The sequence below is a fragment of the Podarcis filfolensis genome (genome assembly GCF_964270895.1).
Source record: "Podarcis filfolensis genome assembly, chromosome: 15".
Lineage (NCBI taxonomy): Eukaryota > Metazoa > Chordata > Lepidosauria > Squamata > Lacertidae > Podarcis > Podarcis filfolensis.
This window is the reverse complement of record NC_139618.1, coordinates 10,590,512-10,606,531: the sequence shown is the minus strand read 5'-3', so window position 1 is coordinate 10,606,531 and position 16,020 is coordinate 10,590,512. Positions and strand designations below refer to the sequence as shown.

The window sequence follows — 16,020 nt, the reverse complement described above, 5'->3', positions numbered from 1 at the left end:
TTTTCTGCTCTCTGGATAAGGCTGCCCTCAGGGCTTCAGAGACGCCGGAGCTGTCAGCCCTCCCCTTCCTTATGTAAAGCAGAGCGCTGTCGCCAATTTCATCTCATCAAAATCTCGCCTGCAGTAGAATTCGCTCAGCTGAGATTTTGCTCTAAGGCAAGATGGCTGCTCCTTCTGTTTTTCCTCAACCTGGAATTTGAGTCAGCCCAACGTTCTCTTCCTCTCCCACTGTCACTTGCTCGTATTTTCACGCATTTAGCACATTTTCGAGTCTCTCTCTCTCTCCCTCTCTCTTTCTTTCCCTCTCTCTCTCTCTCTCCCTCCCTCCCCCCTCCTTTTTTTTATTTATTTATAGACTCTCATCTCCACACATCGGTTCTAGAATATTCTAGGGCATTAAGGGAATTTGCTAATGGAGCATTGGAAATTGCGTTTAGAGCTAATGAAATATAGAAATTGGGCATTGGGAGAGAGAGAGAGAGAAGAAAGTAAACAATTAAATGATGGCAACACCAAGGGCTCTGTGTTTGGCTCTTGTTACCAATTGTGGAAGAGAACTGTGAATTAGTGGAAATCGCTCCCTGGAAACATTAGCTTAATGTACAGCCACTGTCAAAAAAGCAAACAATGTTAGGGATTATGTGGTGAAAGGGGGCAGGAGTGTTGTCAAAAATTGGACTATTGGCCTATATTGGCAGTGTGCTTCCATTTTGGTGATTATTCATAGTTTATGACATTCCACCACAAAAGGAGTGGAATAGGTAGCACAAGCACACACAAATACACATGTGCCATAGAACAGAAGGCTAAAAAAATAAAATTAGCTGCAAGGGGGGAAAGGTGTCCCCTGAACTACAGAGGAGGCAGAGGGGGCCTGATCCTTAACCGTGCATGTCAGCCCCTTAGTGACTGGTTTTGGCAGTATGATTTGCCTGAAACTGGGTGGAGGCTGAGCAGATGTGGCTTGTTGATTTCATTTCAGAACCATCTAGTCCACACTTTGATCATAGGAGTGGCTGTGCTTGCTCTATAGAAGCAAAACAAAAAAACAAAAACAATAGGCGAACCTGCTGATTGTGCCATTTTAGCCTGGTGTTCAAGCAAATGTGTGAGGGCATGAATTAGTTGGTGGGTGTGAGGTTGTGCCCCTGTGTGCGCTGGCTCTGCCCCAATATCCTCACATGCACTGGCTCCAGCTCCTCCAATCCCAACGGCCATCATTTCCGCATGAAGGTCAGAAGGGAGGTCAGCCAAATGTCTTTTGAGGCTGTCTTGCCAACGTGAGCCTAACACTCCTGAACGTGGGGAAGCTTCAAGGCACAACTGGTTGAAGAACTGACCTCCCCACTGAATGAATGGAGGCCAAGAGTGGAGGGGTGTGGATGGACATAAAGGGTGGTGCCAGGACATGTGATCCCTAAATCTTTTCTGCCTCTACACAGCTCACTACGGCTATCGTTGAGTCCACAATAGCACTGTTGGGATGCATTTATTATCTGCTGGATGTGTACATTCAGATAGATAGATAGATAGATTCTTTATTGTCATTACACACGTGCAACATTGCACAAGTGCAACGAAATTGGATGCCATCCCTTAAAAACAACAAAAGCAAAACAACATATGTTGCTTGAAGCCCCCACTGATCAGTTGTTGAGCTGTAACTCCATGCCCACTTCCTGCAGGGATTGACCGTGTATCCCGTTCCCCTTGGGAACATGATTTCACAGTTGATCCATCTCTATCTCTACCTGCCCCATGTTGTTGTTTAGTCGTTTAGTCGTGTCCAACTCTTTGTGACCCCATGGACCAGAGCACGCCAGGCACTCCTGTCTTCCACTGCCTCCCACAGTTTGGTCAAACTCATGCTGGTAGCTTCAAGAACACTATCCAACCATCTCGTCCTCTGTTGTCCCCTTCTCCTTGTGCCCTCCATCTTTCCCAACATCAGGGTCTTTTCCAGAGAGTCTTCTCTTCTCATGAGGTGGCCAAAGTATTGGAGCCCCAGCTTCAGGATCTGTCCTCCCAGTGAGCACTCAGGGCTGATTTCCTTAAGAATGGATAGGTTTGATCTTCTTGCAGTCCATGGGACTCTCAAGAGTCTCCTCCAGCACCATAATTCAAAAGCATCAATTCTTCGGTGACCAGCCTTCTTTATGGTCCAGCTTTCACTTGCCCCATACTTAATGTCCAGTTTCTTTAATGTCCCCATACTGAATGTCCACTTTATGGTCCAGCTTTCACCTGCCCCATACTTAATGTCAAATACATGGCAGCATGGGTGGGGAAATGGTCTCACAGGCCAAATAGGGAGCCTTGGCCAGGTCTAATTGGGTCTGCAGGCTGGAGGCTCTCCTCCATCCCTTCTCTACACAGAGTAGGCCCTTCAAACTAGAGATGCAAGGGACTGACGACCTACTCCATGTAAAACATGCACTTGACACATAGCACTAGGGTAGCAAACATGGTACTCTCCAGACGTTGTTGGGATCCAATGCCTGTCGGCCCCAGCCAGCACAGAGATGGTGAGGGATGATGGGAATTGTAGTCCAGCAACACCTGGGGAAATTCCTGTTTCTTTCCTAACTCCCTATGACTGCCTCTAGGGGAGGAGACATAGCTCAGCGACACAGCACATGCCTTATATGCAGGAGACCCCAGGTTCCACCCCTGACACCTTCAGGTAAGTGTATCAGGTAGCAGGGGAAGCTGTGCTCCTCCAGATGTTGTGGGATTCCAACTCTCATCAGTCCCAGCCAGCATGGCGAATGGTGAGAAATGATGGGGATTGTGGGCTTCCGGGTTGGTGCCACTGTTTAATGGCGGATTCCCTCCGAGCTCCGGAGGGAATCGGCTCCGTAGCGTCTGGGTCTGGCCGCTGCGGCGAAGCGGGGACCCTTAAAATCACAGGCGCGGATGCCTGTGAACACAGAGACTCGGCGGGCACCATTTGCGCCCCCCCAATCCGCGACGGAGCCTTTTTAAAGGCTTCGGAACGGAGGCAGGGTAAGGCGTGGTGCTGAGAGTACTCCCTCGTCTACGGAGTGAAGCCGCAAGCCATTGACAGAGAGCGCCAACTTCTTCTAAGATTGATTGGATTCTAAAACATCAACCCGTGAGTAATACGGAGATTGGAACTTTAAAAAATTTCTTATTTTGGATTTGGAACGAGCGGGAAGGGGCTAAAAAGGAAGTCCACCCCCCCCCTCTTTGTAAACAACTTAAAGCAAAGGACTGGGCAGCTAAGGTCGAGAGAATCTGTTTCTTGCTTTTTTTAACAAAAGATCCTGACCTCACGGTTTGGACATTATAAGAAGATATTCTGGAGGATAAAAAGAATTTTGGGAGCTGAAACTACACCCCCCCTAGACCCGGGAACGTCCGATGAGAAAGCTTGTTGCATGGAAGATTTTGACAGCTGTCAAGTGAGCTGCTAGTCAGCTAGTTGTCAGCTGGAAAAAGAGAACATTGTTTCTGCTGTTTTTGCTGGTTTATTCGGGATAACTTCTTGAAAATAAAGTTGATACAAAATAACTGGACTTTTGGTTTTTGAGCTGAAAGGAAGATCAAGGAATTAAATCCCCCTAGAGGGGTAACAAGGATACTACATTACAAAAATGGCTGGAGTGTCTAAATTCCAAGCAGAATTGGACAGAGCACTGGTTCTCTTGGGAAACTTACAAGATGAGTACGATGCTTTGTCTACAGAGGTATCGCTATTACACTGGACAGTAAACAACAGCTTGGAGTCTGATAAGGATTTGAAACAGGAAGCCTATTCAACTGAACAAATAAATGAAACCGAAAGCGTAGACACGATGGAGCAATATGTTCTTTTTGAAGAAAACGAAGGAGGAGATGGAGGTTTGCAGGAGTCAAAGGAGAGCTACAATATGAGGCCTGACATGATGATAAAAAAGGACAATAAAAACTGGATGCGGAAAGCCTGGTTTGATTGGGAATTTGGAAAATGGAGAGATCCTCTTTTGAGGAGATCTGAAGACCTGAGGATTATAAATTTGTTGAAGGTGGAAGCTGGAGCTGTGGGGACATTTGGATTTGAAAGAAATTTGAAACAAGAGTTGGAATACCCCATAGGCTTTGCTTTTGCTTTTAAGTATGGAGGACTGGCTAGAAGCAACATCGATTCTGTTGGGCCGGAGCCCCTCCGAGACCTGGGGCTTAACATCAAGGTCTATCAAAGAGACCGGCAGAAAGGAACTGAGAGAGACATAAGGGCCTCGGACCTGAGATCTCCAGGCTAAATAAATAATATAAAGACTGATGGATATTGGTTGGGGACTGGAACCGGGAGAAGGGTGGGTGGAGGTTGGGAATCCAAAGGGTACATAAGGATAATTTGTATTGCTTTGTTTGTTTTATATTTTGTTAGTGGTAAGGAAATTGGGTAAACCGTGGAAGGGAAACTTTGGTCGACCTTAGGAAAAAGGTTTAAGAATAAATTAATGAGGTATAAGTATTGATGTGTAATTTTAATAAGGTGAAATTGGTTTTTTTTTTCTTTTTTTAAATTAAGTGAAAATAAGGTTGTTAAAAATAAATGGAGGAAATGGAAAAAAGAAGTAAAGTAAAATAACAGTATGTTAGAATAAATGTTTAAGTTAAGGTGAAGAAATAAGTTAAGGACTTGCTGAATTGACAATTTAAATTGGAATACAAGAAGGGGAGGTGTGAGGAGGTCTGAGAAACAAGGTTGAGGAAAATAAGTATCAGAAACTGTATGTGTTTTTTCTATTTTTCTGTTTAGTTTCGAATATGCTTTTTTGTGTTGTTTTTATTTTGTTTGTTTTTGTTTGTTGTGTGTTTTTTGAAAATACCAATAAATATTTAATAAAAAAAAAAAAAGAGAAATGATGGGGATTGTGGTCCAGGAACATTTTGAGGGTGTCATGTTGGCTGCTTCTGCCATAGGCAAATGATGGCTGCAAGCAGTGCTTTTTTTCAGCCACAGCATGCCAGAACTCACCTCTCAGGTGGGCTCCATTATGGGCTGGCACTCTTCCTAACAGCTTTACATATTTTACATACTTCTGAGAGGCCCCAAATTTCAAGTCAAAATGGAAGCTGGCCAGCTTGTGCAAGTCTACACTTTTTTAAAAAAGATCTATGACTCTACCTAGCTCCTAGCCTCTCTGAGCCGCAGTTGGTCAAGCTACGGGGTGGGGCCAATTCGTATTTGCTTTTCTTCAATCCGTCTCCCATGTATCATCAACAGGCTTTAAGCTTTCCAGCTAGGCCTCTATCACACGCTTGCATGAGGACCCTTCTGAGCTGCCTTAGCCAACCGTCTGATCTAAGAGAATGAGGGAGACCAGGACACATGTATTTGACCTGCACCAGAACCAGGGGAGACCCCCAAACCAGCTAGGGAGACACCTTGCTGTAGTTTTTTGCACCTCCACGGGCAATGAATGTGGCTGTTGTTGTCAACCTGGCATCTGTTCAGGGCTGCCCCAAGTCGCCCGGCGACTTACTATAACAACCCCGTGGTGAGTACCAGCACCTATTTTCCTTGCAAAATTGCACTGGCCGCAAGTGTAATAAAAGTAGTGTGTCTCTGAGCTCCACCAAATTCTTCTACCACCAAGTCCGCCCAGTCTGCCGAAAGACAGCCAGCTCACAATGCACATGCGGGGCTGCGAGGGGGAAGCGCCGCATGTCGCCCCTGTTTTCTTCCGATGTGCTTGTTTTGTGTTTGGGTATGTGCATATCCGAGGCTGGGCGCTCAAATGCTTTGTTGCATTATGTTAATTCCTCGGCAGTGCAATCAAATTCATGTCGTAATTAAAGCTGTCAGTTGGAAGGCAAACCAATGGCTGCGAAAACACAGCATAACAAATGAAGTGAAAGGCTTCTGCATGTAGCTATACAATGCTTCGCCAGGCATGAAATTAAATAAGTAATTTGATGTTGACATCAGAAATTGAAATGATACCCACTGTTCCTTCATTCTGTCAGACCTGCATAAACAATGGCCAGAACAAACAGGAGCAGCGCAAGTTGCTTCCCCACCCTGATCCCTCTCGTAATTCACAATATATATGCAAAAGCGGTACAGCAGGCCCACTAAGACCTGAAGGGTGTAATTTCTATGGGTTCTTGATGAGCTGCTGAATACAGGAGAGCTGCTTCTTTTGCATCCCAGGGCTAAACCACTCCTCACTTTAAAACAGCACAATAGCCAAAAGCCTATTGAAATTCGACTGGATTGGATGTTATTTGCGGACTCAAAGCCTTTCTAAGATCTGTGTTTCCTGTTCTGCTTGTGGGTGCCTAAATCAGCCATCGTGTGTGTGTGGGGGGGGGAGTTGTTTTGTTTGTGGCTGGACAAGAAATGCCCCAATTCGCCCACAAACCAAAACACAATTATCATACAAAACCGAAGCTTCTCTGAATTTTTGCAACGCCGTTTTCCAGGCAAATGATGTGTAAAAAAAGAGGCACACGTTAAGATGAAAGTGTGCCTCAAAATACATACATTAGAAGGGGGGGGGGAAACCATAGAAAGATGCAATATATTAGTCAAAGGCTACATACAAAAAATGTGCATGTTAAGAGAAGTTCACACTAAACAGCTGAAAACAACTGTCATGAAAATTTGCGAGCATGTTAGAGTGAATTTCTCCCAATATACATTTTTTCTGGTGTGACTAATAGACACACCTTTTCAAGTAACTGGGAGCCAGTGTGATGTGGGGGTTATAGCATCAGGCTAGGGCCAGAGAGGCCCAGTCTCAAATCTTCCCTGAGCCAGGATACTCATTGAGCGACCTTAGGCCAGTTACCTCCTGTCGGCCTAACCAACCTTACTGGTTTGTTGTGAAGATAAAACAGGAAAGGGGGAGACCTGTGTATGCCACCTTGAAAGATGGGATATAAACATAATAATATTGTTTCCTCTGACAGAGTATACTTTTTGTATGCTAATTTCACTAGTCTGTGCATTTCTGTGCATTTTTGCACACCTTGTGGGTTGGGAAATGGCGTACCATAATTTGGATAGGTGCACATTTTGAAGGACAGCTGTGTTTCATTTCACGTGTTGGTTTGGGAAGTGTGAATTAGGTACTTGCTCATTAAAATGCAAACAGAATCATATTTGCACTGATGAAGCGCTACGCGCCACATAGCAAAATGTTTTCTGATCCTCTTAACACCTTAGGGCAGCTAATTGGGATCTCAGCTTGCAGTGAAATGGTCCACTTCTAATGTTCTGCCCCCTTAAGTCTGATTCATGCTAGCGAGGGACCACTTGGCTTTTCGTGCCATCTCTGGGGATTCATGTGGAGAAACCTCATTGTGAACCATTGCAACCAAGCCACCACTATTGCTTCTCTCTCTCTCTCTCTGTCTCTGTCTCTCTCTCTCCTGCTGCGATTGAAAAATGCTTTAAAGAACACCATATCCCCAAACACCTGGGAAGAGTATTCCAAACCCATAGCCAGCCTTAAAGTTCACCCCCCCCCCGCAAAAATATGTAGAAGACATTTTATCTAGTCTTCTGGCAGTTCCCTCACTGCAAGAAATGAAGTTGCAGGGAACAAGGCATAGGGCCTTTTTGGCAGTGACACCCTCCCTGTGGAATGCCCTTCCATCAGATGTCAAGGAAATAAACAACTATCTGACTTTTAGAAAACATCTGCATTGGGACATTTTTAATGTTTTGGGGTTTACTATGTATGTACTGTAAGCTGCCCAGAGTGGGCAGCCAGATGGGTGGGGAATAGTAATAATAGTAATAATAGTAATAATAGTAATAATAGTAATAATAGTAATAATAGTAATAATAGTAATAATAGTAATAATAGTAAATACAGTCATACCTCGGCTCCTGAACACATTGGGAGTCAAGCGTTTCAGCTCCCGAACTATTGAAAACCAGAAGTGAATGTTCCAGTTTTTGAACGTTCTTTCGGAAGCCGAATGTCTGACAAGGTTCCCGCGGCTTCCGATTGGCTGAAAATCTGGTTTTTCTGATTGGCTGCTTCCTGCAGCCAATCAGAAGCTGCGCTTTGGAAGTCGAATGTTTTGGAAGTCGAATGGACTTCCAGAATGGATTCTGTTCAACTTCTGAGGTATGATTGTAGTCTGCAGGCCTTTTAAGACAAAATTATCAACTGTTTAAATTTAACTCTTATTTTTGCAGGTGTGCCACAACCTCAGTACATCCAAAAATGTTCACAGAACTGCTGTAACAATTGTTTACTTTTCTTGCCACCAATTCTTCACCAAGGGGAAGAAATCAAGAACAACTCACTAGTTGAAAATTAAGAATAAGCTACAACAGTATAATTATAGTTTGTAACAAATGGTTTCTTGTGTTTGTTGCCACAAAATGTAATACAAGTTCATCTAAATTCTAGTAATGTATTTAGGATGACTTATAGCAGTATTTCCCAAACTTGAGTCTTCAGCTGTTTTTGGACTACAACTCCCATCATCCCTAGCTAGCAGGACCAGTGATCAGAGATTATGGGAACTGTAGTCCGAAACAGCTGGAGACCCAAGTGGACCTAAAACACCAGCATGGTGTAGTGGTTAGAGTGTTGGACTAAGACCTCTGAAACTGGGGCTCTGATCCGCACTCAGCCTTGAAGCTCATTGGGTGACCTTGGACCAGTCATTGTCTCTCAGTCTACCCCACCTCACAGAGTTGTTGAAAGGGCAAAATGGAGAGGGAGGAAAACCATTTGAGCCCCTTGGAGGAAAGGTAGGATATACAATGGTACCTCAATTTTCGAGCATCTCAGAAGCTGAACATTTTGGTTTTCGAATGCTGAAGACCCGGAAGTAGTGCTTCCGTTTTCGAATGTGCCTCGGAGGTCAAACAGCTTCCACTGTGTGTTTGCCAATTTTTCCAACTGAACTTGCAGCCAGCCCTTTGCGCCTTGGTTTTCAAACGTTTCGGAAGTCGAACGGTCTTCCGGAATGGATTACGTCTGAGAACTAAGGTACCACTGTAACTTTAACAAATACATTAATAAAACAAAACAAAACTGACCTTAAGTGATAAAAGCAGCTTTCGACTCTTGCTGTTCTCCTGGGAATTGCCAGTGCAGCCCCATGCAATGACAGTACAATGGTACCTTGGGTTAAGTACTTAATTTGTTCCGGAGGTCCGTACTTAACCTGAAACTGTTCTTAACCTGAAGCACCACTTTAGCTAATGGGGCCTCCTGCTGCCACCGCACCTCCAAAGCACGATTTCTGTTCTCATCCTGAAGCAAAGTTCTTAACCTGAAGCACTATTTCTGGGTTAGCGGAGTCTGTAACCTGAAGCGTATGTAACCTGAAGCATATGTAACCTGAGGTACCACTGTATGCAGAAGTCTATTTTGTGAGTTCACCTGCTGAATGGACCATTGATGGTCTTTCTCTAATAAGGGAGAGAACTCGGGCCAACTCATGCTCATTTTAAATTTTCCAGCTTTCCCCCCAGATGTCGAAGTTGTGCACCCAGATTTTGCACAGTAGATTCAAATTGTCTCCTAACAACTCTCAGCACCCTTAATGAACTACAACTCCCAGGGTTCTTGGGGGGTGGCTGATGCGATGGTTTAAAGTGGTGTGATAGTTCTTAAAATGTGCAGATGGGGCCTATGAAAACCAACTGAGCTAACACTGGGGAATAAGTTGACAAGCAAACTCATATGTTGCAAGGGAAAGTAAAGAAAGAAGTGACATCCATTCATCCAAACCCACAGGGTCATTTCCCTTTGAATGCTGTTCGTCTAGGGATTCTCAGCCACCCCGATCTCCCACTCACTCTCCTCTCCTGCCCACCCCTTCCCTGCCACAAAGCTAAGTAGCTGGAGTCCAGGGCATCGGATGCCAGCATGTCATGGAGGTTGGTTGATGTGTGTCTATTTAGTCTCAGCATAGGCCGAAATGCCATCATTAATTCATTACCCAGCTGCCTGTCAAATAAATTGGCAATTACACCCACCGCTGGAGTCTGGATTTTCAGTAAATAGCACGTTACTGTCGGCGAGCTGTTGAGAAATGTAAAAAAAAGGGGGTGGAGGAAAGAGTAAGGGAACGGAAGTGTGTTTGTTTCACCAGTGGATGACAAGGGGCAAACAGTGTTGTGTTGATGAGAAACTTGATTTATTTATTTAAAAAGAGCTGGTGATGAAAGATGCAGGTTGAAGAAGAAGAAGAAGAAGAAGAAGAAGAAGAAGAAGAAGAAGAGAGGTAGAGAGGGAGAGAGAGGTCTCTGATGTATCTATTTTGTTTTCCCTTCCAGAGCTCAGCCCCATCCAGCTTGGGAACAGGCTACTTCGTAAGTGGATTTCGACTTTTTAGATGGATGTTTTGGAAAGGCGTAGGAGATGTCTATACACCAATTCTGAGTCAAATCATCAATGCCATAAATATAGCCACATATTCTTTCATTGAGCCTTCTGTGGGACCCTGGGGGTGGGGGTGGGGGTGGGTATTTACGTATCTGTGATTGATCTTGTTTACCTCTCCGATGCTCGACAGAACTGAAATAAAATTAATGGAATGGAATGTGAAGCTGATGGATTTTGGTCAACTGTTTAAGTACCTGCAGATACATGGTGGTAGAACAACAGGGCTGCAACCTTCCTAACACTTGTGAATTCAGTCTCCCAAACTCTTTTTGGGGGTCTGTGCCCCCTCTTTTGCCTGGCCCACCACTGCCCAGGTTCCTTGCTGTTTTCCCTCAGAACCACACAACACCTTTCTTATACCTCTACCCAAATGTCTATACCTTTCAGCCAGTGTCTCTGCACTATTTTGTCTCCAGCTCTGCCCCTACTTATCTGTTTGTTTGTTTTGGGGTTTTTTTTTGCTTCCTGTTTTACTGCCAAGAGTATCTCTGGCATATTGTCTAGCTTACGCCTCAAAACAACTTGCTCTTCCTGACCCAGCTGGAACCCGAGACACTCATCTCACTTCCCCCAAACTTTCCTGAGGGCACAAGGATGGCTTTTTTATGGTCTTGTTTCGTTTAACTGCATTAGTCTTTATAATGTTTTGACTCTGCTATTTTCGTACTAGCCAAAGCTGCCATAGCTCAAATAAGATGCTTTGGTTATAATTGTCAAGTGTGTGGATGGCAGTAGTTTTGGGCTTTTTTTATTATGCTTAACAGAATTTTGGTTGAAGTCAGTTTTCCCCCACCCCCACCAGCTTTCCCCAAACTCACTCTTTTTATTTTTTTTAAAAATGTATGATTTTGCCTTGGTGTGCAATGTATACCAGATGTGGAATGCAACAGCAGGCTGCGTGTGTCTCTGTGTTGGGACAATATACCAAAATGGTACACTGGGCATTCAGTTCTGGAGAACGTGGCTATTGTATTCTTGGAGTCCTGAAAAATATAAATGTGAAATGATATTATTATGAAGTCTCGCTCTTCAAAAATGTCAGCGGCGTGGGTATATCAGTGAAACCTTTGTCGGTTGTTGGCAGTGTCTTCTCAAAGGGGAATATTTAGAACAGCTTTTTTCCTTGCTGTCATATATACATGTGCACATTTTTGGGGTGGGCTGTTCAAACCCTTGGAACTGGATTGGGTGATCTCAGCACCTCATCTCTTGTGTAGCGAAAAGCAAGAGTTTTGCTCCCTATCCATATAAAACCAAGGAAACAAGCACTCGGTCTGAGCCCATTTCTAGGGCTCCTGTGAAATGCTTCCCCTCCATTTTGCCCACCCCCCATTTGCAGCTGTTGAAAGTGGGAGAGGAATAAAGTGATTTTGGGAGCGTGCTTCCTGTTGTTCATTGGACGTTGTCGGTGTTTTCTCTTTTAAAAAAACTTTGTTTTAGAAGGGAGAGTGACCCAAAGTTAAGCAGTGAGCTTCATGGCTGAGGGGTAGGGCCTAGGTCTTCTACTCCAGCACTATAACCACTGCACTCCTCTGCCTTTCAGTGCTGTTGCAACAGTACTGTAGAGCAGGCATGTCCAATGTGAGAGGAAAGGAAAGTGGGGTGCGGGGGTGTCGATGTTCTGCATTTGGGACGAGGCTGGATAAACGGAGCATGACATTCCTTCCTCCTCCATACAGAGCAGCCTGTGTCTTAATCAGCTGGGTAATGCTTAGAAGAAGGAGATGGAATCAACCGTGAATCCGTGCTAAGGAAAGAAAGGTTTTTTTCCTGGCCACCACCAACACCTTACCCCTCACCCCTAAAGTGAAGAAGTTGAAGAATGACAATGGGAGAGTGTGGTAGATCACTGCCATGTTTTGATACGGTATAGTAAATCACAGCCTACATAATAATAATAATAATAATAATAATAATAATAATAATAATAATAATTTATTATTTATACCCCACCCATCTAGCTGGGCCTCCCCAGCCACTCTGGGCGGCTTCCATAGAAACCAAAAATACAGTAAAATATCACACGTTAAAAACTTCCCTGAACAGGGCTGCCTTAAGATGTCTTCTGAATGTCAGGTAGTTGTTTATCGCTTTGACATCTGCTGGAAGGGCGTTCCACAGGGCGGGCGCCACTACCGAGAAGGCCCTCTGCCTGGTTCCCTGTAGCTTTGCTTCTCGCAATGAGGGAACCGCCAGAAGGCCCTCGGCGCTGGACCTCAGCGTCTGGGCAGAATGATGGGGGTGGAGATGCTCCTTCAGGTATACTGGACCGAGGCCGTTTAGGGCTTTAAAGGTCAGCACCAACACTTTGAATTGTGCTCGGAAACGTACTGGGAGCCAATGGAGGTCTTTCAAGACCGGTGTTATATGGTCTCGGCAGCCGCCTCCAGTCACCAGTCTAGCTGCCGCATTCTGGATTAGTTGTAGTTTCCAAGTCACCTTCAAAGGTAGCCCCACGTAGAGTGCATTGCAGTAGTCCAAGTACAAGTAGTACTTGAAGTTGGTCATGCCTGCTGTAGAGGAAGGCAAATCCAGGAAACCAGGCATAGCTTCAGGTTTATGTGGTATGTAAGTCAAACTCTGTTGAAACTCTTTCTGAAGCCTTTTGTCCATGTAGAGCCCACCTGCCCAGTTTATGTTCATTGGATGACACTAGCTTCTAACCTTCAATCTTCTAAGAGAACCAGGTGGGAGACAAGCAGTGTTAGGAACAAAGGGGGTATCAAGATACCATGTACTGGGAACTTGTTTTTATTTCTTCCTCTGTAAGGATCACCCTCAAACCTAGGAACAGAAGAAGCTGCCTCCTACTGAATCAGACCATTAGTCCAGTTAGCTCAGAACTGTCTATGCTGATTGGTGGTGGGCTTCCAAGGTTTTGACTCTAGGAGTCTCTTCCAGCTGTACCTGAATATGCCTGGGGCCTTGTGCATGCCAGGCAGATGTCCTTCCTTACCATCCACTGGCTAAGTCAGGGGTGAGGAACCTGTGGCACTCCAGATGTTGCAAGATTACAGCTCCCATCAACCATGGGCACCAGCCATGTTTGCTGGGACTGAATGGAGACAGAATCATAAAATCATAGAACTGTAAAGATGGAAGGGATCCCAAAAGTCGTCTAGTCTAACAGCCCCACCCGTAATGCAGGAGTCACAGCTAAAGAATCCCTGACAGATGGCCACCCAACCTCTACTTTAAAAACTCCCTCCCGATGGAGTCTGTTCCACTATCAAACATCTCTTACTGTCAGGAAGTTTAGTTGGAATTTACTTTGTTGTTATTTGAATCAATTGGTTTAGGTCCTACCCTCTAGAGTAGCAGAAAACAAGCCTGCTCAAACTTCCATGTGACAGTCCTTTAGATATTTGGAAATGGCTATTATATCTCAGTCGTCTCTTCTTCGAGCTAAACATGCCCAACTCCCACAACCAATTACATCCTGAGGACCACAGGTTTTCTACCCATGGGCTTAGCTATCCACTTATTTACTCATTCACTTCAACCACCTTGAATGCTCTTCTTTTTAACCTTTACATCACCCCCATCTACAGCAATGGGACCTACCTATAGACTCTTAACTGGCTTCCTAGTCATCCCGCCTTAGTTTTTGCCAAAATGTCAACAGCCTCGTTTAGACCGACTCCCTCTGTACCGTTCGTCTCCTTCACAACAACACCTCTTCCACCAACAGCCATCCATCCGTCTGTCATCAGTTACTGAGGAAAATAAACTTTTTTTAGCATCCTGGGCATGGTGCACACCTCCTGAAAACAAGATGAGGTGTCAATAGCTGCAGCTGTCACGAAATCTGCAGACCGCTCAAGCTGTCAATAACAGACAGGCTGTGTGCTAACAACGTGGCACTGTCTTTTCTTTTCCCACCCCTGCTGCCATTCCCAAAGCATGGGCCACTTTGTGTGAGTGCAGGCAGGCTGGTTCTTTCTATCTATCCATCTCTCCTGCCTACTCCTTCCTTCCCTTCCCCCATAGGAATTCACATCTTCACTCTAGGGAGATCATGGTGCCTTGAAATGGGTGGTGCAGCATCACCAAAATTCACAGTACCATTTTGGGTTCCAAATATTCAGGTGTATTATGAAGTGAGCCTCCTTTCCCCTCCAAGTTTATTTTCCAGCTTCAGCTAGAGATAAACGGAACTGTCAGTTTCAGTATTCTTGGTTTCTCATGCTTTGAATCTTAAATTCAGTTCTCTACATTTTGTCATCTATATATACATTTAAAAAACCCCATCATTTTAGTGTGAATTTCTCATAATAAAAACATTTCCTAGAATGATATTGTCATTTTTATGCACATTACACCCTAATCTAGCCATCGCTTGGTTGGCGAACTGCATTGCAAAATTTGGATAAGTGCAAATTTTGAAGGCTAGCTGCGTTTTGGTTCCCCCATGATTTCAGAAAGGGTGGATTTGGTAGTTTGGGCTTCAAATGCAACCCAAATCAAATTTCTCCCTCATTTTAAAATCTCGCATTTAGTATGTGTAGTTTGCAGAGCATTGCCACGTATAATGATCCAATTCCAAATGCAGGGTGAAAAAAGTCTGCCCATCACTGTTTGCACTGGGCTCCACCACACTGGCTTCCCTGTGCAGATCTGAATATATGCACACCCAACATAACCCAGTCACAATTTTAAGACTTAGAAGTCCTGTTGATTTTACTAGGAGAGCTTTGCACGTTGTCAGGGAACTGCCATCAGTACTGGAGGGAGAGCGCAAAATCCAGAGGGATTCCAGAGAGCGTCCAGGGATCGGGAGAAGCAGCCTATCTTCTGGGGAAGAGAATCAGCGTAGCACCAGTGGAGAAGGGGGGCAGGTGGGGGAAGTGGCGAGGCGGTCCCATGACTCCTTGCCTGGGACCAGCGGGGAGAGTAGGGGTCCTCCGTTGCCCACGCCTTCCCTGCGCAGAAGGCTTTCGCGCAGAGAGGGTAGGCAGAGACTAGGCGTCAAAGAGCTTCTTTGCTGGAAGAAGTTTAAGAAACTCCCACTCACGGATTCTGCCCGCGACTGAGTCAGCCACGGGTGAGTGGCGGTCCGGACAGATAAGGTTCACTTTGGCAGCCCAGCCAGGTGTTTGCACCCAGCCAGGGAGATAGGTGCCTGCTTACGCACGAGCAACCCCTTAGAAACCATTACACACATGCTTAAAGCTATCTGCACTATCTGCTTCCACCATCAAATGGGGGTCAGCTGCCACACCCCTCTTCTTCTGAGAAGAAGCCTGGAGTAGATTCTTCCAACGAAGGTCCTGTTTCAGGGCACATGGACTTATAAACCAAATGTCGGGACGCTGTCAGCAGCTCCCGGCTAGTTGTCCAAGAAAGTATAAAGACAAGGAAAGGTTTCTTACAGTCCTTTTTTATTTCAGTCTTTACAGAGAGAGGCTATAGGACCCAGCCTCTTGGATAATGGCACCCTGAGTGAATCTACACCCCCTTCTCTCCCACTTCCTTATTCCTCATTCTCATCATCTCTTCTTCATCTCTTCTACGGGTGCTGCTACATGTCCTCTGAGCTCTTTGCTCTCCTACTTTTAAGGCTCGCCAGGTTCTGGGAGATGGAGGGTCTGGAATGCTTTCTAATGACAATGTGTCAGCTGGGTGTTCTTCTGGCTCTCCCATA

At 45.0% G+C, this 16,020-nt stretch overlaps 1 protein-coding gene across 5 annotated transcripts in view; it reads left to right on the top strand.

The window, feature by feature from the left end:
• The window catches only part of AUTS2 (activator of transcription and developmental regulator AUTS2), a 669,531-nt gene that overhangs the window by 242,713 nt on the left and 410,798 nt on the right, over positions 1 to 16,020 (top strand). For all 5 annotated transcript variants that reach the window (XM_083587452.1, XM_083587454.1, XM_083587453.1 and 2 more), the window contains one exon: positions 10,268 to 10,303. In XM_083587452.1, coding sequence (XP_083443578.1) covers positions 10,268 to 10,303 — 36 coding nt within the window. The remainder of the gene's footprint in view (positions 1 to 10,267; positions 10,304 to 16,020) is intronic.